Raw genomic sequence first — 25698 nt, forward strand, 5'->3', positions numbered from 1 at the left:
ATGGTTAGCTGATGTTAATTTTATTAATTTATTTTATTTTACCTTTATTTTACTAGGCAAGTCAGTTAATTACAAATTCTTATTTTCAATGACGGCCTAGGAACAGTGGGTTAACTGCCTGTTCAGGGGCAGAACGACAGATTTGTACCTTGTCAGCTCGGGGATTTGAACTTGCAACCTTCCGGTTACTAGTCAAACGCCCTAACCACTAGGCTACCCTGACTAGGGGTAGCCACATCCACATGGTTAGCAGATGTTAATGGTCACAGACACATGGTTAGCAGATGTTATTGGTCACATACACATGGTTAGCAGATGTTATTGGTCACATACACATAGTTATCAGATGTTATTGGTCCATACACATGGTTAGCAGATGTTAATGATCACATGGTTAGCAGATGTTAATGGTCACATACACATGGTTAGCAGATGTTATTGGTCACATACACATGGTTAGCAGATGTTATTGGTCACATACACATGGTTAGCAGATGTTAATGGTCACATACACATGGTTAGCAGATGTTAATGGTCACATACACATGGTTAGCAGATGTTAATGGTCACAGACACATGATTAGCAGATGTTATTGGTCACATACACATGGTTAGCAGATGTTATTGGTCACACACACATGGTTAGCAGATGTTATTGGTCACATACACATGGTTAGCAGATGTTATTGGTCACATACACATGGTTAGCAGATGTTAATGGTCACATACACATGGTTAGCAGATGTTAATGGTCACATACACATGGTTAGCAGATGTTAATGGTCACATACACATGGTTAGCAGATGTTAATGGTCACATACACATGGTTAGCAGATGTTAATGGTCACATACACATGGTTAGCAGATGTTATTGGTCACAGATACATGGTTAGCAGATGTTAATGGTCACATGGTTAGCAGATGTTAATGGTCACATGGTTAGCAGATGTTAATGGTCACATACACATGGTTAGCAGATGTTAATGGTCACATACACATGGTTAGCAGATGTTAATGGTCACAGACACATGGTTAGCAGATGTTAATGGTCACAGACACATGGTTAGCAGATGTTAATGGTCACACACACATGGTTAGCAGATGTTAATGGTCACAGACACATGGTTAGCAGATGTTAATGCGAGGGTCGCGGTTGAAGATACTCCACACTTAGAATTGTTACAACACAGCAGATATTGACTGAATTCTAGAACACAAAATATTTTACTGGTGGCTGCAGACATAATGAATGAAGTTCATGGATTTTAGATATTCAATTAATTGTCACTTTTGTAAAATGTCATTTTTTTCTTAGAATGCACTCATATATTTATATATTTTCTTATTTTATCTGGAATGTTAAATTCAAGACAGTCATATTTGCATAAATGCACCAGGTGTATTTGCATATATTAATAATTGAACATAAAGAGGTGGAGCTAGGTTGCAACCACCAAACAACTGCTCTCTCTACTCTACCTGCGCTCACCCGCGCTGTCTAGACTGCCTCATTAATGACTGTTGTCACGTTCTCAGACATTATTAAACATTTATGTCAAGGAAGATACCCATGGGATTTAAAATCAAAACGCTTGGCCGATCTAAACATACTTCACATTGTTTGTGAGATCAGATATAATATCACTATCATCCCAGTGTTCCTTCTCGGAAGTTGCTTTCATTTCTGCGCATCTAATTAGTAAACATTCCAACTGTATTAAATTATAACTTTTTTCAATTAACTTTTTTCAAGAAATGAACACTCATCAAAATAAAGCTCAGTTCTCTTTCTTGTGATGTTCAGTAAGTGTCAAGACGGTGCGTTAAATTCTTATAGAATCAACAGAAAGACCATGTATCCCATTGAGTCCATTGCAGCCATTACTAGGTGTGTTTGACAGGTCATTCCAGACATCTCCACGGTCGTAACGTTGACAGGGAACAAAAAGACAGGCACGAATATGAAAGAGTCGCAGGAGTAAAAGGAAACCAATCAATCCAGTGAGATTTAAGTGACAAGTGGATTTTTCACCCCTCAAACACAGGAGATCCTCAGGTGGGAGGCACGTTGCTACGTACACACACACATATAAATATGCCTTTAATGCTGTTATTCAAGAAATTACATGTCGTCCCCCATTTGAAGCAGACCAGGCCTCTTTATATAGATAATACATAGTCACATAGATTGAGTTTCTAAAGAGCCTCTCTCTCTTTAAAGATGTATCGTCCTGCTCAGCAGGGATTTAACCCCACTGTTCTGTTCTCTCTGCTTCACTTTGCTTTCTTACTGTCCTTATTTAGAGAGTGGATAATTACACTGGCCACTTCTTTTTATTTTTATTTAACCTTTATTTAACTATTAAAGTTAGTTAAGAACAAATTCTTATTTACAATGCCGTCCTACACCGGCCAAACCCGGACGACTCTGGGCCAATTGTGCGCCGCCCTATGGGACTCCCAATCACAGCCGGTTGTGATACGGCCTGGAATCAAACCAGGGTCTGTAGTGACGCCTCAGACCGCTGAGATGCAGTGCCTTAGACCGCTGAGATGCAGTGCCTTAGACCGCTGAGATGCAGTGCCTTAGACCGCTGAGATGCAGTGCCTTAGACCGCTGAGATGCAGGGCCTTAGACCGCTGAGATGCAGTGCCTTAGACCGCTGAGATGCAGTGCCTCAGACCGCTGAGATGCAGTGCCTTAGACCGCTGAGATGCAGTGCCTTAGACCGCTGAGATGCAGTGCCTTAGACCGCTGAGATGCAGTGCCTTAGACCGCTGAGATGCAGTGCCTTAGACCGCTGAGATGCAGTGCCTTAGACCGCTGAGATGCAGTGCCTCAGACCGCTGAGATGCAGTGCCTTAGACCGCTGAGATGCAGTGCCTCAGACCGCTGAGCTGCGGTGCCTCAGACCGCTGAGATGCAGTGCCTTAGACTGCTGAGATGCAGTGCCTTAGACCACTGAGATGCAGGGCCTTAGACCGCTGAGATGCAGTGCCTTAGACCGCTGAGATGCAGTGCCTCAGACCGCTGAGATGCAGTGCCTTAGACTGCTGAGATGCAGTGCCTTAGACTGCTGAGATGCAGTGCCTTAGACTGCTGAGATGCAGTGCCTTAGACCACTGAGATGCAGTGCCTTAGACCGCTGAGATGCAGTGCCTCAGACCGCTGAGATGCAGTGCCTTAGACCGCTGAGATGCAGTGCCTTAGACCGCTGAGATGCTGTGCCTTAGACTGCTGAGATGCAGTGCCTCAGACCGCTGAGATGCAGTGCCTCAGACCGCTGAGATGCAGTGCCTCAGACCGCTGAGATGCAGTGCCTCAGACCGCTAGGATGCAGGGCCTTAGACCGCTGAGATGCAGTGCCTCAGACCGCTAGGATGCAGGGCCTTAGATCGCTGAGATGCAGTGCCTTAGACTGCTGAGATGCAGTGCCTTAGACCGCTGAGATGCAGGGCCTCAGACCGCTAGGATGCAGGGCCTTAGACCACTGAGATGCAGTGCCTTAGACCGCTGAGATGCAGTGCCTTAGACCGCTGAGATGCAGGGCCTTAGACCGCTGAGATGCAGTGCCTCAGACCGCTGAGATGCAGTGCCTTAGACCGCTGAGATGCAGGGCCTTAGACCGCTGAGATGCAGTGCCTCAGACCGCTGAGATGCAGGGCCTTAGACCACTGAGATGCAGTGCCTTAGACCGCTGAGATGCAGTGCCTCAGACCGCTGAGATGCAGGGCCTTAGACCGCTGAGATGCAGTGCCTTAGACCGCTGAGATGCAGGGCCTTAGACCGCTGAGATGCAGTGCCTTAGACCGCTGAGATGCAGTGCCTTAGACTGCTGAGATGCAGTGCCTTAGACCGCTGAGATGCAGTGCCTTAGACCGCTGAGATGCAGTGCCTCAGACCGCTAGGATGCAGGGCCTTAGACCACTGAGCCACGCGGGAGCTTCTGGAGGATAGAGATGTTGCTTGCGTTCCAAATGGCACCTCATTCCCTATATAGTGCACTTTGACTAGAGCCCAAAAGAGTGCCCTAAGTCAATACGGTGCCATTTGGGATGCAGACGTTGCTGGTCTTTCAAGCTTTGCTGGGTTGACCCCATGTTGTTAAAGAGGCTTGGTGAGATAGGCCTGCAGGAAATCAAGTCTCCCAGCAAGCTTTGTGTTTTGATGTGCTGTGTTGTGATGCTGAGTCAATCACACAAATAGGCTTCCTTGTGGGAGACAAATCAGAGGCTGGGAGTTCTCTCATTCTTTCTCTCTGTCTCAATCTGTCTCTCTCTCTCTCTCTCTCTCTCTCTCTCTCTCTCTCTCTCTCTCTCCCTCACTATATATATATATATATATATATATATATATATATATATATATATATAGTGGTATTGCTCTCTCTCTCTTACACCCTTTTATCTTCTGTTCAACCCTCTCTTCTCTCTCCCCTCTGTTCGTAGGGAGAGAATGCTGCAGAATCCCCTACTCTCCTTCACTCCTCTCTCCCTGGTCTCTGTATAGTGGAGTCCTCTCTCCTCTCTCCCTGGTCTCTCCATACTGGAGTCCTCTCTACTCTCACCCTGGTCTCTCCATACTGGAGTCCTCTCTCCTATCACCCTGGTCTCTCCATACTGGAGTCCTCTCTACTCTCACCCTGGTCTCTCCATACTCGAGTCCTCTCTCCTATCACCCTGGTCTCTCCATACTGGAGTCCTCTCTCCTCTCTCCCTGGTCTCTGTATACTGGAGTCCTCTCTCCTCTCTCCTCTCTCCCTGGTCTCTGTATACTGGAGTCCTCTCACCCTGGTCTCTGTATACTGGAGTCCTCTCCTCTCTCCCTGGTCTCTCCATACTGGAGTACTCTCTCCTTTCACCCTAGTCTCTCCATACTGGAGTCCTCTCTCCTATCACCCTGGTCTCTCCATACTGGAGTCCTCTCTCCTCTCCTCTCTCCCTGGTCTCTGTATACTGGAGTCCTCTCTCCTCTCCTCTCTCCCTGGTCTCTGTATACTGGAGTCCTCTCTCCTCTCTCCCTGGTCTCTGTATACTGGAGTCCTCTCTCCTCTCACCATGGTCTCTCCATACTGGAGTCCTCTCTCCCCTCTCCCTGGTCTCTGTATACTGGAGTCCTCTCTCCCTCTCCTCTCTCCCTGGTCTCTGTATACTGGAGTCCTCTCTCCTCTCCTCTCTCTCTGTATACTGGAGTCCTCTCTCCTCTCTCCCTGGTCTCTGTATACTGGAGTCCTCTCTCCTCTCACCCTGGTCTCTCCATACTGGAGTCCTCTCTCCCCTCTCCCTGGTCTCTGTATACTGGAGTCCTCTCTCCCTCTCCTCTCTCCCTGGTCTCTCCATACTGGAGTCCTCTCTCCTCTCACCCTGGTCTCTCCATACTGGAGTCCTCTCTCCCCTCTCCCTGGTCTCTGTATACTGGAGTCCTCTCTCCCTCTCCTCTCTCCCTGGTCTCTGTATACTGGAGTCCTCTCTCCTCTCCTCTCTCTCTGTATACTGGAGTCCTCTCTCCCCTCTCCCTGGTCTCTGTATACTGGAGTCCTCTCTCCCTCTCCTCTCTCCCTGGTCTCTCCATACTGGAGTCCTCTCTACTCTCACCCTGGTCTCTCCATACTGGAGTCCTCTCTCCTATCACCCTGGTCTCTCCATGCTGGAGTCCTCTCTACTTTCACCCTGGTCTCTCCATACTGGAGTCCTGTCTCCTATCACCCTGGTCTCTCCATACTGGAGTCCTCTCTACTCTCACCCTGGTCTCTGTATACTGGAGTCCTCTCTCCTCTCTCCCTGGTCTCTGTATACTGGAGTCCTCTCTCCTCTCTCCCTGGTCTCTCCATACTGGAGTCCTCTCTCCTCTCTCCCTGGTCTCTGTATACTGGAGTCCTCTCTCCTCTCTCCCTGGTCTCTCCATACTGGACTCTCTCGCTCTCCAACCCACTCCAGCCCAGCCTCCAGTCCTCAGCCTCTCTGTGTTTCTTCAGGGTCCATGTGATTTATCACTGCAGCTGTGTGTTATTATTCTGCATGATTAACCTAATGGAACCTAAGTGACAGGTCCCGTATCCTCCATGACTCTGCAGGGTTTATTTATCACTAGTCTTTGTGCCGAGGTGGCCACTCCCCCTTAATTCAAACAGCCCAGGGTGTATATAAACTGTCCTAGATAACTCCCTAACAGAGCAGCTCTCTCTCTCTCTCTCTCTCTCTCTCTCTCTCTCTCTCTCTCTCTCTCTCTCTCTCTCTCTCTCTCTCTCTCTCTCTCTCTCTCTCTCACTCTCACTCTCACTCTCTGCTATAGCCCAGGGTGTATATAAACTGTCCTATGTAACTCCCTAACAGAGCTGGGATATTCTCTCTCTCTCTCTGCTACAGCCCAGTCCCAGACTGGTGGGTGCACTTTAACTAAATTCAAGAGTAAGCAAGTTGTAACCTTCACAAGAGTGTTTTTCGGCCAACACAACACTTTCTGAGGTGTGAGCGAATTAATATTTGACCACAGCAGATGTAGAATGGAGCTATCACCTATTATGTGGATCTTATAGGGCCATCTGGCTACTGGTTAGAGGCCAGAGAACGTATTCACTGTGTCTCAGAGTAGGACTGCTGATCTAGGATCAGTTAAGCTTTTAGATAACTAGCCTCTCTGATCTGTTCTGTACCTGATCCTAGATAACTAGCCTCTCTGATCTGTTCTGTACCTGATCCTAGATCACTAGCCTCTCTGATCTGTTCTGTACCTGATCCTAGATTACTAGCCTCTCTGTTCTGTTCTGTACCTGATCCTAGATCACTCGCCTCTATGTTCTGTTCTGTACCTGATCCTAGATAACTAGCATCTCTGTTCTGTTCTGTACCTGATCCTAGATCACTCGCCTCTATGTTCTGTTCTGTACCTGATCCTAGATAACTAGCATCTCTGTTCTGTTCTGTACCTGATCCTAGATCACTCGCCTCTCTGTTCTGTTCTGTACCTGATCCTAGATCACTAGCCTCTCTGTTCTGTTCTGTACCTGATCCTAGATCACTAGCCTCTCTGTTCTGTTCTGTACCTGATCCTAGATCACTAGCCTCTCTGTTCTGTTCTGTACCTGATCCTAGATCACTAGCCTCTCTGTTCTGTTCTGTACCTGATCCTAGATCACTAGCCTCTCTGTTCTGTTCTGTTCTGTTCCTGCACACCGTAGCTGTTGACATCACAGACACACGTTCAACCATGACCTCGGCTAGTGTAAGTCACACTGCATGTTCTCAGCACAGCAAAGTCTACCGTCAATCAATCCCGGTGGCATCATCACTAGACCTGTGTTTATGCCCTCGCTGTACTTTAGCTCTTCAACAAGTTATGGTACTTTATTGTGTTTCTATCTAGCTTGTCATGTCTGATAAAAATACATCTCACACTGTATCAAACCATTGAAAAGGAAGGTGACGGCATTAGTATAGTCTTTTAACCATGATAATCAAAACCATCACTGTTCTATTCCTATTCTCCTATATAGTGCGCTACTTTTGACCAGGGCCCATACACTGTGTATGTAGGAAATAGGGTCCTATTTGGGACGTAGGCTGAGTGAGTCTGCCTCTCACCTTAGTACACTGGTATTATGTTGCTGCTACCTTCACAGTGACATACCGCTGGTATTATGTTGCTACTACCTATACAGTGACATACCACTGGTATTATGTTGCTGCTACTTTCACAGTGACATACCACTGGTATTATGTTTCTACTACCTTCACAGTGACATACCGCTGGTATTATGTTGCTACTACCTTCACAGTGACATACCACTGGTATTATGTTGCTGCTACCTACGCAGTGACATACCACTGGTATTATGTTGCTGCTACCTACACAGTGACATACCACTGGTATTATGTTGCTGCTACCTTCACAGTGACATACCACTGGTATTATGTTGCTGCTACCTACACAGTGACATACCACTGGTATTATGTTGCTGCTACCTACACAGTGACATACAGTGCCTTGCGAAAGTATTCGGCCCCCTTGAACTTTGCGACCTTTTGCCACATTTCAGGCTTCAAACATAAAGATGTATTTTTTTGTGAAGAATCAACAACAAGTGGGACACAATCATGAAGTGGAACGACATTTATTGGATATTTCAAACTTTTTTAACAAATCAAAAACTGAAAAATTGGGCGTGCAAAATTATTCAGCCCCCTTAAGTTAATACTTTGTAGCGCCACCTTTTGCTGCGATTACAGCTGTAAGTCGCTTGGGGTATGTCTCTATCAGTTTTGCACATCGAGAGACTGAAATGTTTTCCCATTCCTCCTTGCAAAACAGCTCGAGCTCAGTGAGGTTGGATGGAGAGCATTTGTGAACAGCAGTTTTCAGTTCTTTCCACAGATTATTGATTGGATTCAGGTCTGGACTTTGATTTGGCCATTCTAACACCTGGATATGTTTATTTTTGAACCATTCCATTGTAGATTTTGCTTTATGTTTTGGATCATTGTCTTGTTGGAAGACAAAATCTCCGTCCCAGTCTCAGGTCTTTTGCAGACTCCATCAGGTTTTCTTCCAGAATGGTCCTGTATTTGGCTCCATCCATCTTCCCATCAATTTTAACCATCTTCCCTGTCCCTGCTGAAGAAAAGCAGGCCCAAACCATGATGCTGCCACCACCATGTTTGACAGTGGGGATGTTGTGTTCAGGGTGATTTTACGCCAAACATAACGTTTTGCATTGTTGCCAAAAAGTTCCATTTTGGTTTCATCTGACCAGAGCACCTTCTTCCACATGTTTGGTGTGTCTCCCAGGTGGCTTGTGGCAAACTTTAAATGACACTTTTTATGGATATCTTTAAGAAATGGCTTTCTTCTTGCCACTCTTCCATAAAGGCCAGATTTGTGCAATATACGACTGATTGTTGTCCTATGGACAGAGTCTCCCACCTCAGCTGTAGATCTCTGCAGTTCATCCAGAGTGATCATTGGCCTCTTGGCTGCATCTCTGATCAGTCTTCTCCTTGTATGAGCTGAAAGTTTAGAAGGACGGCCAGGTCTTGGTAGATTTGCAGTGGTCTGATACTCCTTCCATTTCAATATTATCGCTTGCACAGTGCTCCTTGGGATGTTTAAAGCTTGGGAAATCTTTTTGTATCCAATTCCGGCTTTAAACTTCTTCACAACAGTATCTCGGACCTGCCTGGTGTGTTCCTTGTTCTTCATGATGCTCTCTGCGCTTTTAACGGACCTCTGAGACTATCACAGTGCAGGTGCATTTATACGGAGACTTGATTACACACAGGTGGATTGTATTTATCATCATTAGTCATTTAGGTCAACATTGGATCATTCAGAGATCCTCACTGAACTTCTGGAGAGAGTTTGCTGCACTGAAAGTAAAGGGGCTGAATAATTTTGCACGCCCAATTTTTCAGTTTTTGATTTGTTAAAAAAGTTTTAAATATCCAATAAATGTCGTTCCACTTCATGATTGTGTCCCACTTGTTGTTGATTCTTCACAAAAAAAGAGTTTTATATCTTTATGTTTGAAGCCTGAAATGTGGCAAAAGGTCGCAAAGTTCAAGGGGGCCGAATACTTTCGCAAGGCACTGTACCACTGGTATTATGTTTCTGCTACCTACACAGTGACATACCACTGGTATTATGTTGAGACTACCTACACAGTGACATACCACTGGTATTATGTTGCTACTACCTTCACAGTGACATACCACTGGTATTATGTTGCTGCTACCTACACAGTGACATACCACTGGTATTATGTTGCTGCTACCTTCACAGTGACATACCACTGGTATTATGTTGCTGCTACCTACACAGTGACATACCACTGGTATTATGAGGTTGCTGCTACCTACACAGTGACATACCACTGGTATTATGTTGCTGCTACCTACACAGTGACATACCACTGGTATTATGTTGCTACTACCTACACAGTGACATACCACTGGTATTATGTTGCTGCTACCTACACAGTGACATACCACTGGTATTATGTTGATGCTACCTACACAGTGACATACCACTGGTATTATGTTGCTGCTACCTACACAGTGACATACCACTGGTATTATGTTGCTGCTACCTACACAGTGACATACCACTGGTATTATGTTGCTGCTACCTACTCAGTGACATACCACTGGTATTATGTTGCTACTACTACCTACACAGTGACACACCACTGGTATTATGTTGCTACTACCTTCACAGTGACATACCACTGGTATTATGTTGCTACTACTACCTACACAGTGACATACCACTGGTATTATGTTGCTACTACTACCTACACAGTGACATACCACTGGTATTATGTTGCTGCTACCTACTCAGTGACATACCACTGGTATTATGTTGCTACTACCTTCACAGTGACTTACCACAGAATTTGACACCTACTTCTTGTAAAAAACCCACACGCTCCTTTTATGTTGCTTCTTTTATAATTCCGTCCTTTCAGAATATTTCACATGATGATGTTATTTGACTTGGATTCTGTGGGTGTAGGTCCAAATCCATAAAAATAGTTCATAGGTTACATTTCATTTCAACCTGAACCACTCCAAAATGTATCTGTCTCTCCTAAACTCATTTATTTCTGTGACAGATTTTTTGGGAAATTCCATGAAAACGTTACGTCGTTTATCGAACCACTCACTCTGTGAATCAGTGCTCGTTTAATACGCCTTAGGGTTCCATTTCACCTTTCAGATGACATTACAATAAAAATGATCGGCACAGTGACTTTTTAATGCGTCTATTATATTTCCATATGCGTATGGCAGTATATCACAGTCCCAGACTACCCAACTCTGTGTTCGACTGAGGTAGTCACATACCAGAGTAGACGAGGGCCGTCACCAGTGGAGGCTGCTGAGGGGAGGACGGCTCATAATAATGGCTGGAACGGAGTCAATGGAATGACATCAAACACATGGAAACCATGGAAACCATATGTTTGATGTGTTTGATACCATTCCACTGATTCCACTCCAGCCATTACCGCAAGCCCGTCCTCCCCAGTTAAGGTGCCACAAACCTCCTATGGGCCTCACCCAGTCCTGTACGTTGGCCATATTAGGACATCCTCAGCCTCAAGTCGACTGACTCAAGGAGGAGTGAGGGCTCTGGGGTGAAGTTTCCTCTAGGTACAGATCAAGGATCATTTTAATGTCCCCCAATCCTAACCTGAACCATTAGTGGGGAAAGTGCAAGGTCATCCTCTGGGGGAAACTTCACCCTACAAGGCTAATGGTGTCTGAAAATCTGCAGTCTCATGCGTCATCTGATCACTGAAGTCTTCTCTGGCTTGATTTAAAAGCCTGGCTAGCACAGTGACTTATGGCTCTGGAGGCCCCCCCCCCCCTCATCTCCCCTCTCCCCTCCTTCCATCCGCCCCTCACTCTTAAATCGCCGGCGTTAAGATGCTGATGGGGGAAAGAACAGGTGAGGAGATTCATTTCCTTCGATCTAATCAGATGCCAGTAAATTGACCTGGGGTACACCAGGGCCTCTGGGTGAATTAGAGAGGGAGTGTACATCCCAAATGGTGTCCTATTGCCTATAAAGTGCACTACTTTTGGCCAGGTCATTTAGGGCTGTGGTCAACAGTAGTGTACTATATACAGTGGGGCAAAAAAGTATTTAGTCAGCCACCAATTGTGCAAGTTCTCCCACTTAAAAAGATGAGAGAGGCATGTAATTTTCATCATAGGCACACTTCAACTATGACAGACAAAATGAGAAAAAAAATCCAGAAAATCACATTGTAGGATTTTTAATGAATTTATTTGCAAATTATGGTGGAAAATAAGTATTTTTCTCCTCTCCTAACAGAGACCCCCCCTCTCCTCCCCTAAGAGAGACCCCCCCTCCCTCTCCTCCCCTAAGAGAGACCCCCCCTCCCTCTCCTCCCCTAAGAGAGACCCCCCTCCCTCTCCTCCCCTAAGAGAGACCCCCCCTCTCCTCCCCTAAGAGAGACCCCCCCTCTCCTCCCCTAAGAGAGACCCCCCCTCCCTCTCCTCCCCTAAGAGAGAAACCCCCCTCTCCTCCCCTAAGAGAGACCCCCCCTCTCCTCCCCTAAGAGAGACCCCCCCTCCCTCTCCTCCCCTAAGAGAGAAACCCCCCTCCCTCTCCTCCCCTAAGAGAGACCCCCCCTCTCCTCCCCTAAGAGAGACCCCCCCTCTCCTCCCCTAAGAGAGACCCCCCATCTCCTCCCCTAAGAGAGACCCCCCCTCCCTCTCCTCCCCTAAGAGAGAAACCCCCCTCTCCTCCCCTAAGAGAGACCCCCCCTCTCCTCCCCTAAGAGAGACCCCCCCTCTCCTCCCCTAAGAGAGACCCCCCCTCCCTCTCCTCCCCTAAGAGAGAAACCCCCCTCTCCTCCCCTAAGAGAGACCCCCCCTCTCCTCCTCCCCTAAGAGAAACCCCCCCTCCCTCTCCTCCCCTAAGAGAGAAACCCCCCTCCCTCTCCTCCCCTAAGAGAGACCCCCCCTCTCCTCCCCTAAGAGAGACACCCCCTCTCCTCCCCTAAGAGAGCCCCCCCCTCTCCTCCCCTAAGAGAGACCCCCCCTCCCTCTCCTCCCCTAAGAGAGAAACCCCCCTCTCCTCCCCTAAGAGAGACCCCCCCTCTCCTCCCCTAAGAGAGACCCCCCCTCCCTCTCCTCCCCTGAGAGAGAAACCCCCCTCCCTCTCCTCCCCTAAGAGAGACCCCCCCTCTCCTCCCCTAAAAGACCCCCCCTCCCTCTCCTCCCCTAAGAGAGACCCCCCCTCTCCTCCCCTAAGAGAGAAACCCCCCTCCCTCTCCTCCCCTAAGAGAGACCCCCCCTCTCCTCCCCTAAAAGACCCCCCCTCCCTCTCCTCCCCTAAGAGAGACCCCCCCTCTCCTCCCCTAAGAGAGACCCCCCCTCTCCTCCCCTAAGAGAGAAACCCCCCTCTCCTCCCCTAAGAGAGAAACCCCCCTCTCCTCCCCTAAGAGAGACTCCCTATTCTCTCCCTCTCCTCCCCTAAGAGAAACCCCCCTCTCCTCCCCTAAGAGAAACCCCCCTCTCCTCCCCTAAGAGAGTAACCCCCCTCTCCTCCCCTAAGAGAGACCCCCCCTCTCTCCCTCTCCTCCCCTAAGAGAGACCCTCTCCCGCTCCTCCCCTAAGAGAGACCCCCCCTCCCTTTCCTCCCCTAAGAGAGAAACCCCCCTCTCCTCCCCTAAGAGAGACTCCCCATTCTCTCCCTCTCCTCCCCTAAGAGAGACCCTCTCCCGCTCCTCCCCTAAGAGAGACCCCCCCTCCCTCTCCTCCCCTAAGAGAGACCCCCCCTCTCCTCCCCTAAAAGACCCCCCCTCCCTCTCCTCCCCTAAGAGAGAAACCCCCCTCCCTCTCCTCCCCTAAGAGAGACCCCCCCTCTCCTCCCCTAAGAGAGACCCCCCCCTCTCCTCCCCTAAGAGAGAAACCCCCCTCTCCTCCCCTAAGAGAGAAACCCCCCTCTCCTCCCCTAAGAGAGACCCCCCCTCCCTCTCCTCCCCTAAGAGAGAAACCCCCCTCTCCTCCCCTAAGAGAGACTCCCTATTCTCTCCCTCTCCTCCCCTAAGAGAAACCCCCCTCTCCTCCCCTAAGAGAAACCCCCCTCTCCTCCCCTAAGAGAGACCCCCCTCCCTCTCCTCCCCTAAGAGAGAAACCCCCCTCTCCTCCCCTAAGAGAGACTCCCCATTCTCTCCCTCTCCTCCCCTAAGAGAGACCCTCTCCCGCTCCTCCCCTAAGAGAGACCCCCCCCCTCTCCTCCCCTAAGAGAGAACCCCCCCTCTCCTCTCCGAAGAGAGACCCCTCCCGCTCCTCCCCAAAGAGAGACCCCCTCTCCTCTCCTAAGAGAGAAACCCCCCTTCTCCTAAGAGAGACCCTCCCTCTCCTCCCTAAAGAGAGAAACCCCCCTCTCCTCTCCTCCCCAAAGAGAGACCCTCTCCTCCCCAAAGAGAGACCCTCTCCTCCCCAAAGAGAGACCCCTCCTCCCTCTCCTCCCCTAAGTGAGACCCCTCCTCCCTCTCCTCCCCTAAGTGAGACCCCTCCTCCCTCTCCTCCAGAAAGAGAGACCCCCTCTCCCTCTCCTCTACTAAAAGAGAACCCCCCCCTCCTCTCTGAAGAGAGACCCCCCTCTCCTCCCCTAAGAGATACCCCCCCTCCCTCTTCTCCCCTAAGAGAGACCCCCCCTCTCTCTCCTCCCTTAAGAGAGAAAACCCCCCTCTCTTCCCCGAAGAGAGACCCCATCCCTCTCCCTCTCCTGCCCTAAGAGAGAAACCCCCCTCTCCTGCCCTAAGAGAGAAACCCCCCTCTCCTCTCCGAAGAGAGACCCACCCCTCTCCCTCTCCTGCCCTAAGAGAGAAACCCCCCTCTCCTCTCCGAAGAGAGACTCCTCCCTCTCCTGCCCTAAGAGAGACTCCCCCTCCCTCTCCTCCCCAAAGAGAGATCCCCCCCCCTCCCTCTCCTCTCCGAAGAGAGACCCCTCCCTCTCCTGCCCTAAGAGAGACCCCCCCTCCCTCTCCTCCCCAAAGAGAGATCCCTCCCTCTCCTCTCCGAAGAGAGACCCCCCCCTCTCCTCCCCTAAGAGAGAAACCCCCCTCTCCTCTCCGAAGAGAGACCCCTGCCTCTCCTCCCCAAAGAGAGACCCCCCCTCCCTCTCCTCCCCAAAGAGAGACCCCCCCTCCCTCTCCTCTCCGAAGAGAGACCACCCCCCCTCCCTTTCCTCCCCTAAGAGAGAAACCCCCCTCTCCTCTCCGAAGAGAGACCCCCCCTCCCTCTCCTCCCCAAAGAGAGACCCCCCCCTCCCTCTCCTCCCCTAAGAGAGAAACCCCCCTCTCCTCTCCGAAGAGAGACCCCTCCCTCTCCTCTCCTCTCCGAAGAGAGACCCCTCCCTCTCCTGCCCTAACGGAGACCAGAGAAGGGGACAAAGAGGTGTCTTGTGCCTGGGGTCCGGTCCCTTCTCAATAGCACTCCCTCCCTCAGTCAGATATCTCTCTTTAAGATTCCAGCCAATGATTACACTCTCTCAATCTCTACAGACTAAACGTCTCTCTGTATATTCTACAGTTATTTGTCATGTCTTTTACCAATGGGTTGAACTCCACCCCCTCCTGTACTTGTGACTCATGTCAGAGGGTTACAGCTCTGGGCTGGGGAGGAAAAGAGTCAAGGCACCTGTGTCGGTCGGTCGCGTCGGGTTTGTATGTTTCTCATGTTAAGGAGGCAGCACATCGGAGAAGAAGGGATGTGCTTCTCTCTCACACACACACACACACACACACACACACACACACACACACACACACACACACACACACACACACACTCCTAAGGATGTGAACAGGGGGACAGGTTCTTCTTTTATGAGCGAGCTGCTTGGTATTCGGGACATGCTCCGGCCTTAAGAGGCCCCGTGATTCATTGCAGGAGGTGCGACACAGCCCCTAGCAGAGATCCATCCACCGCAGAAGCTAGGACTAATAATAGGTCTGGCCCTGCCTCATGCCTTCATCCCCTGATGCTCTCCTGCTCTCTCCCTCTAATGTCACCTAACACTCACCAGCCAGTAAAATAGTTTGTTTTTCAGGGAAAAAGGACTTCAGAGTGATCCAGCATTTCCCTTTTCAGTGTTGGAATGAAACCTTCAACGGAGAGACGAGGTCAGCCTCTCTTGGCGGGTTAAGGTGTAATCTCACAAAACGCTCTTTTGTTTTATTATGAAATAGCTGGTAAAATGACAGCGCCCTGGCTGGTGTTTACACGGAGTACTTGAGTGTGTGTGTGTGTGTGTGTTTGGCCTGCCCTTCATTTATTCTCAACATGTATTGATTGGCCGCTGAGCAGGTTATTGGAGAGAGAGATTGCCCTCTCCTCTCATTTTTGATGATGTTCAAGCATGCTGTATTGTGCCTGCCAGGTGCCTCACCTTACCTCTGCCCCGGCAACACTCTGAATGGGATGTGCTACTGAGCACCCTGAGTCCTTTCTCTCTTTTCTCTCCTTTCCCCTATGTTCTCTCATTTCCCCTATGTTCTCTCCTTTCCCCTATGTTCTCTCCTTTCCCCTATGTTCTCTCCTTTCCCCTATGTTCTCTCCTTTCCCCTATGTTCTCTCATTTCCCCTATGTTCTCTCATTTCCCCTATGTTCTCTCCTTTCCCCTATGCTCTCTCCTTTCCCCTATGTTCTCTCCTCTCCCTTATGTTCTCTCCTTTCCCCTATGTTCTCTCCTTTCCCCTATGTTCTCTCCTTTCCCCTATGTTCTCTCCTTTCCCCTATGTTCTCTCCTTTCCCCTATGTTCTCTCCTTTCCCCTATGTTCTCTCCTTTCCCCTATGTTCTCTCATTTCCCCTATGTTCTCTCATTTCCCCTATGTTCTCTCCTTTCCCCTATGTTCTCTCCTTTCCCCTATGTTCTCTCCTTTCCCCTATGTTCTCTCCTTTCCCCTATGTTCTCTCATTTCCCCTATGTTCTCTCCTTTCCCCTATGCTCTCTCCTTTCCCCTATGTTCTCTCCTCTCCCTTATGTTCTCTCCTTTCCCCTATGTTCTCTCCTTTCCCCTATGTTCTCTCCTTTCCCCTATGTTCTCTCATTTCCTCTCTTACCTCCTTTCCTCTGTTTTCTCTAATTTCCTCTTTTACCTCCTTTCCTCTGTTTTCTCTAATTTCCTCTCTTACCTCCTTTCCTCTGTTTTCTCTCCTTTCCTCTCCTACCTCCTTTTCCCTCATTTCCTTTCCTTTCGTCTCTTACCTCTTTTCCTCTCCTTTCAACACCTTTCCTCTCCTTTTCTCTCCTTTCCTCTCCTCTCCTTTCCTCTCCTTTTCTCTCCTTTCCTCTCCTCTCCTTTTCTCTCATTTTCTCTCCTTTCCTCTCCTTTTCTCTCCTTTTCTCTCCTTTCCTCTCATTTCTCTCATTTTCTCTCCTTATCTCTCATTTCTCTCCATTCATTTCCTCTTTCTGCTCTTACCTTCTTTCTGCTCTTACCTTCTTTCTGCTCTTACCTTCTTTCTGCTCTTACCTTCTTTCTGCTCTTACCTTCTTTCTGCTCTTACCTTCTTTCTGCTCTTACCTTCTTTCTGCTCTTACCTTCTTTCTGCTCTTACCTTCTTTCTGCTCTTACCTTCTTTCTGCTCCTACCTTCTTTCTGCTCTTACCTTCTTTCTGCTCCTACCTTCTTTCTGCTCTTACCTTCTTTCTGCTCTTACCTTCTTTCTGCTCTTACCTTCTTTCTGCTCTTACCTTCTTTCTGCTCTTACCTTCTTTCTGCTCTTACCTTCTTTCTGCTCGTTCCTTCTTTCTTTCCTGTCTTTTTCTCTTTATTTAAGGAAGAGGAATTAGTCTATTGATGTGTTGCAACAGTCCTTGTTCAAATAATAGCTGATTTGCTGTTTTTAAAAAGCTATTTCCTCAAAGGCCATTTCTTGCCCTCAACGTCCTTTCTTTTTTAATATTTCTATGAGTTTATTCATTGTTTCTGAATGCTGGAGCGTTCCTCTCTCCCTCAGTGCTGTCACTGGGGGGCGCTGTTAGGCTGTAAATATCGTCTGGAGCTGCAGAGAGAGATAGAGAGTCAGCCAGAAGCCTACATGTCATTTCTCTACACACAAAATGGTTGCTGGCTGCAGATTCACACATAAGATCCGTGCAGCACAATTGCGAATTGCACCATTTAAAGAATGACATGGAGCCGGAGGGGTACAGCTGTAACGTGATATAGCTGTGTGTGTTATTGCTCCCTATACATCTCCACTCTGTACAGTCATGCGTCATGGAGTGTGGGTCGTAGGTGGTAGGTGTGTTCACATACACGTGCTACAGATTCACAGACACTAAAGGGCCTTGGCACCACTGTAATAATGTGATGGAAACGGTCTGTTTCATGTCTGCCTCCCAAATGGCACCCTATTCCCTACATAGTGCACCCCTGTGGGCCCTGGTCAAAAGTATATAATGGAGTGCCATTTGGGACACAGGGGGGCTCTGTGATTGTTTCAACTGCCGATTGCCTCTAACAGGTGTATCAGTGTAGTACTATGTTATTGTTATACTATGTTATTAAACACCTGTTATTATTCATTCTCTACAGGCGTATGGTATGTCAGTGTAGTACTATGGTATTGTTATACTATGTTATTGAACACCTGTTATTATTCATTCTCTACAGGCGTATGGTATGTCAGTGTAGTACTATGGTATTGTTATACTATGTTATTAAACACCTGTTATTATTCATTCTCTACAGGCGTATGGTATGTCAGTGTAGTACTATGGTATTGTTATACTATGTTATTAAACACCTGTTATTATTCATTCTCTACAGGCGTATGGTATATCAGTGTAGTACTATGGTATTGTTATACTATGTTATTAAACACCTGTTATTATTCATTCTCTACAGGCGTATGGTATGTCAGTGTAGTACTATGGTATTGTTATACTATGTTATTGAACACCTGTTATTATTCATTCTCTACAGGCGTATGGTATGTCAGTGTAGTACTATGGTATTGTTATACTATGTTATTGAATGTCTGTTCCTCTTCATTCTCTACAGGCGTATGGTATGTCAGTGCTGCCGTTGAACCTGATTAAAGGGACACGCAGTGTGGTGTACGAGCGCCTGGAGAACACTGAAGATATTGAAGAGGTTGAACACCAGATGGAAAATATCAAAGCCAAGGTGGGTCTCAGTTATCACCAACGCTGAAAACCATACAGCTGCATATCTATTGTGGTGAAAATGTTGGGTTTTTTTTTGGGGGGGGGGGTGTTTTTAAATAAGAATGGGATGGAATTTGTTATGACCTCTGGCTGTAAGGAATGTGGAGGTTGATGACTAAAAGCCAGTCTGCAATTGGTCCCATTGGTCCCTGTTGTAGGTGATGCCACAGAGCTGACGTGAGCTGGTGGCATGCAGCCAGACCTGGGTTCAAATACTATTGGAAATCATTTCAAATGCTCTATTTAAGCCTGATTGAGCTTTACTGAGCTTGCATAATTATAACTTGTGACGAAGGGTGTTAAAAAAACAGAAAGGGGCGTCTCCTCACTCCCCTATTAAAACCCCTTCCCTCCAGAGCCAGAGTCAGACTGTTGGAACTGTAGAACACCTGCAGTCCTCTCATACCTTCAGACTGTTGAAACTGTAGAACACCTACAGTCCTCTCATACCTTCAGACTGTTGAAACTGTAGAACACCTACAGTCCTCTCATACCTTCAGACTGTAGAACACCTGCAGTCCTCTCATACCTTCAGACTGTTGAAACTGTAGAACACCTACAGTCCTCTCATGCCTTCAGACTGTTGAAACTGTAGAACACCTACAGTCCTCTCATACCTTCAGACTGTAGAACACCTACAGTCCTCTCATACCTTCAGACTGTAGAACACCTACAGTCCTCTCATACCTTCAGACTGTTGAAACTGTAGAACACCTACAGTCCTCTCATACCTTCAGACTGTTGAAACTGTAGAACACCTACAGTCCTCTCATACCTTCAGACTGTTGAAACTGTAGAACACCTACAGTCCTCTCATGCCTTCAGACTGTTGAAACTGTAGAACACCTACAGTCCTCTCATACCTTCAGACTGTTGAAACTGTAGAACACCTACAATCCTCTCATACCTTCAGACTGTTGAAACTGTAGAACACCTACAGTCCTCTCATACCTTCAGACTGTTGAAACTGTATAACACCTACAGTCCTGTTATACCTTCAGACTGTTGAAACTGTAGAACACCTACAGTCCTCTCATACCTTCAGACTGTAGAACACCTACAGTCCTCTCATACCTTCAGACTGTTGGAACTGTAGAACACCTACAGTCCTCTCATACCTTCAGACTGTTGAAACTGTAGAACACCTACAGTCCTCTCATACCTTCAGACTGTAGAACACCTACAGTCCTCTTATACCTTCAGACTGTTGAAACTGTATAACACCTACAGTCCTCTCATACCTTCAGACTGTTGAAACTGTAGAACACCTACAGTCCTCTCATACCTTCAGACTGTTGAAACTGTCGAACACCTACAGTCCTCTCATACCTTCAGACTGTAGAACACCTACAGTCCTCTCATACCTTCAGACTGTTGAAACTGTAGAACACCTACAGTCCTCTCATACCTTCAGACTGTTGAAACTGTAGAACACCTACAGTCCTCTCATACCTTCAGACTGTAGAACACCTACAGTCCTCTCATACCTTCAGACTGTTGGAACTGTAGAACACCTACAGTCCTCTCATACCTTCAGACTGTTGAAACTGTAGAACACCTACAGTCCTCTCATACCTTCAGACTGTAGAACACCTACAGTCCTCTCATACCTTCAGACTGTTGAAACTGTATAACACCTACAGTCCTCTCATACCTTCAGACTGTTGAAACTGTAGAACACCTACAGTCCTCTCATACCTTCAGACTGTTGAAACTGTCGAACACCTACAGTCCTCTCATACCTTCAGACTGTAGAACACCTACAGTCCTCTCATACCTTCAGACTGTTGAAACTGTAGAACACCTACAGTCCTCTCATACCTTCAGACTGTTGAAACTGTAGAACACCTACAGTCCTCTCATACCTTCAGACTGTTGAAACTGTAGAACACCTACAGTCCTCTCATACCTTCAGACTGTTGAAACTGTAGAACACCTACAGTCCTCTCATACCTTCAGACTGTTGAAACTGTAGAACACCTACAGTCCTCTCATACCTTCAGACTGTTGAAACTGTAGAACACCTACAGTCCTCTCATACCTTCAGACTGTTGAAACTGTAGAACACCTACAGTCCTCTCATACCTTCAGACTGTTGAAACTGTAGAACACCTACAGTCCTCTCATACCTTCAGACTGTTGAAACTGTAGAACACCTACAGTCCTCTCATACCTTCAGACTGTTGGAACTGTAGAACACCTGCAGTCCTCTCATACCTTCAGACTGTTGAATCTGTAGAACACCTACAGTCCTCTCATACCTTCAGACTGTTGAAACTGTAGAACAGCTACAGTCCTCTCATGCCTTCAGACTGTTGAAACTGTAGAACACCTGCAGTCCTCTCATACCTTCAGACTGTTGAAACTGTAGAACACCTACAGTCCTCTCATACCTTCAGACTGTTGAAACTGTAGAACACCTACAGTCCTCTCATACCTTCAGACTGTTGAAACTGTAGAACACCTACAGTCCTCTCATACCTTCAGACTGTTGGAACTGTAGAACACCTGCAGTCCTCTCATACCTTCAGACTGTTGAAACTGTAGAACACCTACAGTCCTCTCATACCTTCAGACTGTTGAAACTGTAGAACACCTACAGTTCTCTCATACCTTCAGACTGTTGAAACTGTAGAACACCTACAGTCCTCTCATGCCTTCAGACTGTTGAAACTGTAGAACACCTACAGTCCTCTCATACCTTCAGACTGTTGAAACTGTAGAACACCTACAGTCCTCTCATACCTTCAGACTGTTGAACACCTACAGTCCTCTCATACCTTCAGACTGTTGAAACTGTAGAACACCTACAGTCCTCTCATACCTTCAGACTGTAGAACACCTACAGTCCTCTCATACCTTCAGACTGTTGAAACTGTAGAACACCTACAGTCCTCTCATACCTTCAGACTGTAGAACACCTACAGTCCTCTCATACCTTCTGACTGTAGAACACCTACAGTCCTCTCATGCCTCCTCTTTGTCTGTTTGTGTGTTTGTCTCCAGTGTGAGGACGGGCGTCCTCTGTCATCGCGGGACCGTCGTAACCTCCAGGAGTTTGAGGACAAGCTACAGGTGTGATTGTTGTTCAGATTCAGAGTGTCTAATAGTCACATGTTCAGGGTTACAGGTGGGATTGTGGTTCAGATTCAGAGTGTTTTTATAGTCACATGTTCAGGGTTACAGGTGTGACTGTTGTTCAGATTCAGTGTTTAATAGTCACATGTTCAGGGTTACAGGAGGGATTGTTGTTCAGATTCAGTGTTTAATAGTCACATGTTCAGGGTTACAGGAGGGATTGTTGTCCAGATTCAGTGTTTAATAGTCACATGTTCAGGGTTACAGGAGGGATTGTTGTTCAGATTCAGAGTGTTTAATGGTCACATGTTCAGGGTTACCTGAACCATAGGGGGAGCAGCATGACCATTGAGGAGGTGGGGGGACCAAGTCCAATGCATTAGAAAAACATGTATCTATAGTATGCATATTAACAACTGCAACGGTGATTAATGCCGTTGGGGTGGGGGCAGAGCAAAAGTCTGGGGGGGGAAGCAGGTAAGTGACTGTTGAGGTGGTGTGGGGAGAAAAGAGTCATGTGCAGTACAGATTGCCTGGTCCGTGGATCTGTCAGAAGGTGAACTGGAGACGGTCCTGTGTGTTGGGGAAGGAGGAGTTGATCTGACTGGCCTCTAGAAGCACTTCATGATGACGGAAGTGAGTGCTATTGGTCGATAGTCACTCAGTTAAGTTACTTTTGCGTTCTAGGAACAGGGATGATGGTGGCCGGCAGTCTTGCGAGGGTTAACACGTTCAAATGACTTCCATAGGTACTCCGTGTAGACCACGTTGTTCTCGGCGGCTCTTTGTGCTGAAACCGGGAGAAAACGGTGTTCAGCTCCTCCGGTAGGGTGGCGGTAGGGTGGCGGTGGTGACCTTAATGTGACCGTTAGGAGCCCCAGTCACGTACACCTTGTGTCCGACCCGCTAAATTGCTCCTCTACTTTGTCCCTGTACTTGGGTTTCACCATGTTGATCCATCTGCGTAGGTCGTATTTGTACTGTTTCACCATGTTGATCCATCTGAGTAGGTCGTAGTTGTACTGTTTCACCATGTTGATCAATCTGCGTAGGTCGTATTTGTACTGTTTCACCATGTTGATCCATCTGCGTAGGTCGTAGTTGTACTGTTTCACCATGTTGATCCATCTGCGTAGGTCGTATTTGTACTGTTTCACCATGTTGATTCATCTGCGTAGGTCGTAGTTGTACTGTTTCACCATCTTGATCCATCTGCGTAGGTCGTAGTTGTACTGTTTCACCATGTTGATCCATCTGCGTAGGTCATATTTGTACTGTTTCACCATGTTGATCCATCTGCGTAGGTTGTAGTTGTACTGTTTCACCATGTTGATCCATCTGCGTAGGTCGTATTTGTACTGTTTCACCATGTTGATCCATCTGCGTAGGTCGTATTTGTACTGTTTCACCATGTTGATCCATCTGCGTAGGTCGTATTTGTACTGTTTCACCATGTTGATTCATCTGTGTAGGTCATAGTTGTACTGTTTCACCATCTTGATCCATCTGCGTAGGTCGTAGTTGTACTGTTTCACCATGTTGATCCATCTGCGTAGGTCATATTTGTACTGTTTCACCATGTTGATCCATCTGCGTAGGTTGTAGTTGTACTGTTTCACCATGTTGATCCATCTGCGTAGGTCGTATTTGTACTGTTTCACCATGTTGATCCATCTGCGTAGGTCGTATTTGTACTGTTTCACCATGTTGATCCATCTGTGTAGGTCGTTTTTGTACTGTTTCACCATCTTGATCCATCTGCGTAGGTCGTATTTGTACTGTTTCACCATGTTGATCCATCTGTGTAGGTCGTATTTGTACTGTTTCACCAAACTATTGTCCCGGTCACCTTACCCTGTTTATAAACATCTCTCTCCGTTTCAATTTGTTTATATAACAATTAAAAAAACAAACATCCAAGACAAGATGCATAAGTAATAACACTGAGAATGGAACAAACGTTGGTCCGTTCTGGCACAGACAAGGCTCATTTCTCTCAGGGCTTATTAACTGCTTGTTTAGGGAACAACAGAACATTGAGACTTGTTTTCATTGAGGTCCTTTAGGTGCTCCAGAGGAGGGGCAGGCACCTGGAGATAGCAGAGAGTCACTGCTGCACCAAGGTTGGATCTGCCCTCAGACCACTCAAGGTGAGACACACACACTTTCAGGTCCCCATCTAACCAGAAGCCGGTCTGTCATTTAACTTTTCACTTTGAGAAGTTAAATGGATTTTCCAGTTTCAACCGGTTCCAATACGGTGTTCCATCTGAGAGTAAAGAGATATTGAACAATCAATATTCCATAAGTGTGCTGATAATGTAACACTGTCATCTCTCTTTACCGGCTAGAAAGACACCTACCCACCTACCTAACTACCCACCCACCTACATACCTACCTACCCACCCACCCACCTACCCACCCACCTACCTACCTACCCACCTACCTATCTACCCACCCACCTACCTACCTACCTACCTACCCACCCACCCACCTACCTACCTACCTACCCACCCACCTACCTACCTACCTACCTACCCACCCACCCACCTACCCACCCACCTACCTACCTACCCACCTACCTATCTACCCACCCACCTACCTACCTACCTACCTACCTACCCACCCACCCACCTACCTACCTACCCGCCCGCCTACCTACCTACCTACCTCCCTCCCTACCCACCCACCCACCCACCCACCTACCTACCTACCTACCTACCTCCCTCCCTGTGATGAAGAACTATGCTCATCTTGTCATCTGTTCCATACAGTAACTAGGAAGAGACACACTGATTATGAGTCAACACATAATTTAAAGTGCATCCCAAATGGTTCCCTATTCCCTATGTAGGTATTTTCTACAGAACTGGTGCAAATTGCAGTACCACCCCTAAAAAAACGTAGGAAATGTATTTACGTCAGTATATGGTCTAATTAAATCTGAGGCAATAACAAATATATCGTTACATTAATATAATTAAACTGCATTGTTTATACACAGATTTCTATTGAGAGGTGGCTGTCCCAAACCCTGACTCCTAAACTTTGTTTGAAAAATAAGCAATTCATGGTTTTAGATTTTTTCGTTACAACATCTTTATATCGTTACAACATCTTGAGTCGTTCTATCAATACATTTAACAATGCTGATCTATTTATTAGTTCTGTTTATTTTTAAACATCTTTCTCAAAAAAAATGCTGTCCACCTTTTTGATGGGATTGCATCCCTCTCCACACTACGGCCACATGGTGAGTAGTCTGTCTGCAAGCATTCTGGAGAAAATGAGGAGCAAGTTGGAAAATCTTCATGTATTTTTAAGAAGTGTCACTACCAAACATCTAATACTTCAAGAAACACGTACACCTGTCCAAATGAAAGATAGCCAGCCATATGCTAGCTATGGGATTCATTCAAGATTAAGTCAACATTGCTGTGTTCACCAGGCTGTGTTCACCAGGCTGTGTTCACCAGGCTGTGTTCACCAGGCTGTAGTCACCAGGCTGTAGTCACCAGGCTGTAGTCACCAGGCTGTGTTCACCGGGCTGTAGTCACCAGGCTGTGTCCACCAGGCTGTAGTCACCAGGCTGTGTTCACCAGGCTGTAGTCACCAGGCTGTGTTCACCGGGCTGTAGTCACCAGGCTGTGTTCACCAGGCTGTGTTCACCAGGCTGTGTTCACCGGGCTGTGTTCACCGGGCTGTAGTCACCGGGCTGTGTTCACAAAGTATTATATTGGATCTCAAACATGTTCAGAATGTATCGCCACCCCAAATCTAATAACACATGTTCATTTTTACATTAATGAATAACCTTAATTACATTTTCATCTCTTATCAAAATGAAAAGAAAACCAATAAATTAATTTACTCAGTCAAATTATCTTTCTAAAAAAA

At 47.1% G+C, this 25698-nt stretch overlaps 1 protein-coding gene across 1 annotated transcript in view; it reads left to right on the forward strand.

Moving 5' to 3' along the window:
* LOC139381915 (LMBR1 domain containing 1) overlaps positions 1-25698 on the forward strand; it is a 273723-nt gene that overhangs the window by 174686 nt on the left and 73339 nt on the right. The window contains exons 8-10 of the mRNA XM_071125774.1: positions 18556-18681; positions 21729-21797; positions 23867-23950. Coding sequence (XP_070981875.1) covers positions 18556-18681; positions 21729-21797; positions 23867-23950 — 279 coding nt within the window. The remainder of the gene's footprint in view (positions 1-18555; positions 18682-21728; positions 21798-23866; positions 23951-25698) is intronic.

This window comes from Oncorhynchus clarkii, chromosome 23 (genome assembly GCF_045791955.1).
Source record: "Oncorhynchus clarkii lewisi isolate Uvic-CL-2024 chromosome 23, UVic_Ocla_1.0, whole genome shotgun sequence".
Classification (NCBI taxonomy): domain Eukaryota; kingdom Metazoa; phylum Chordata; class Actinopteri; order Salmoniformes; family Salmonidae; genus Oncorhynchus; species Oncorhynchus clarkii.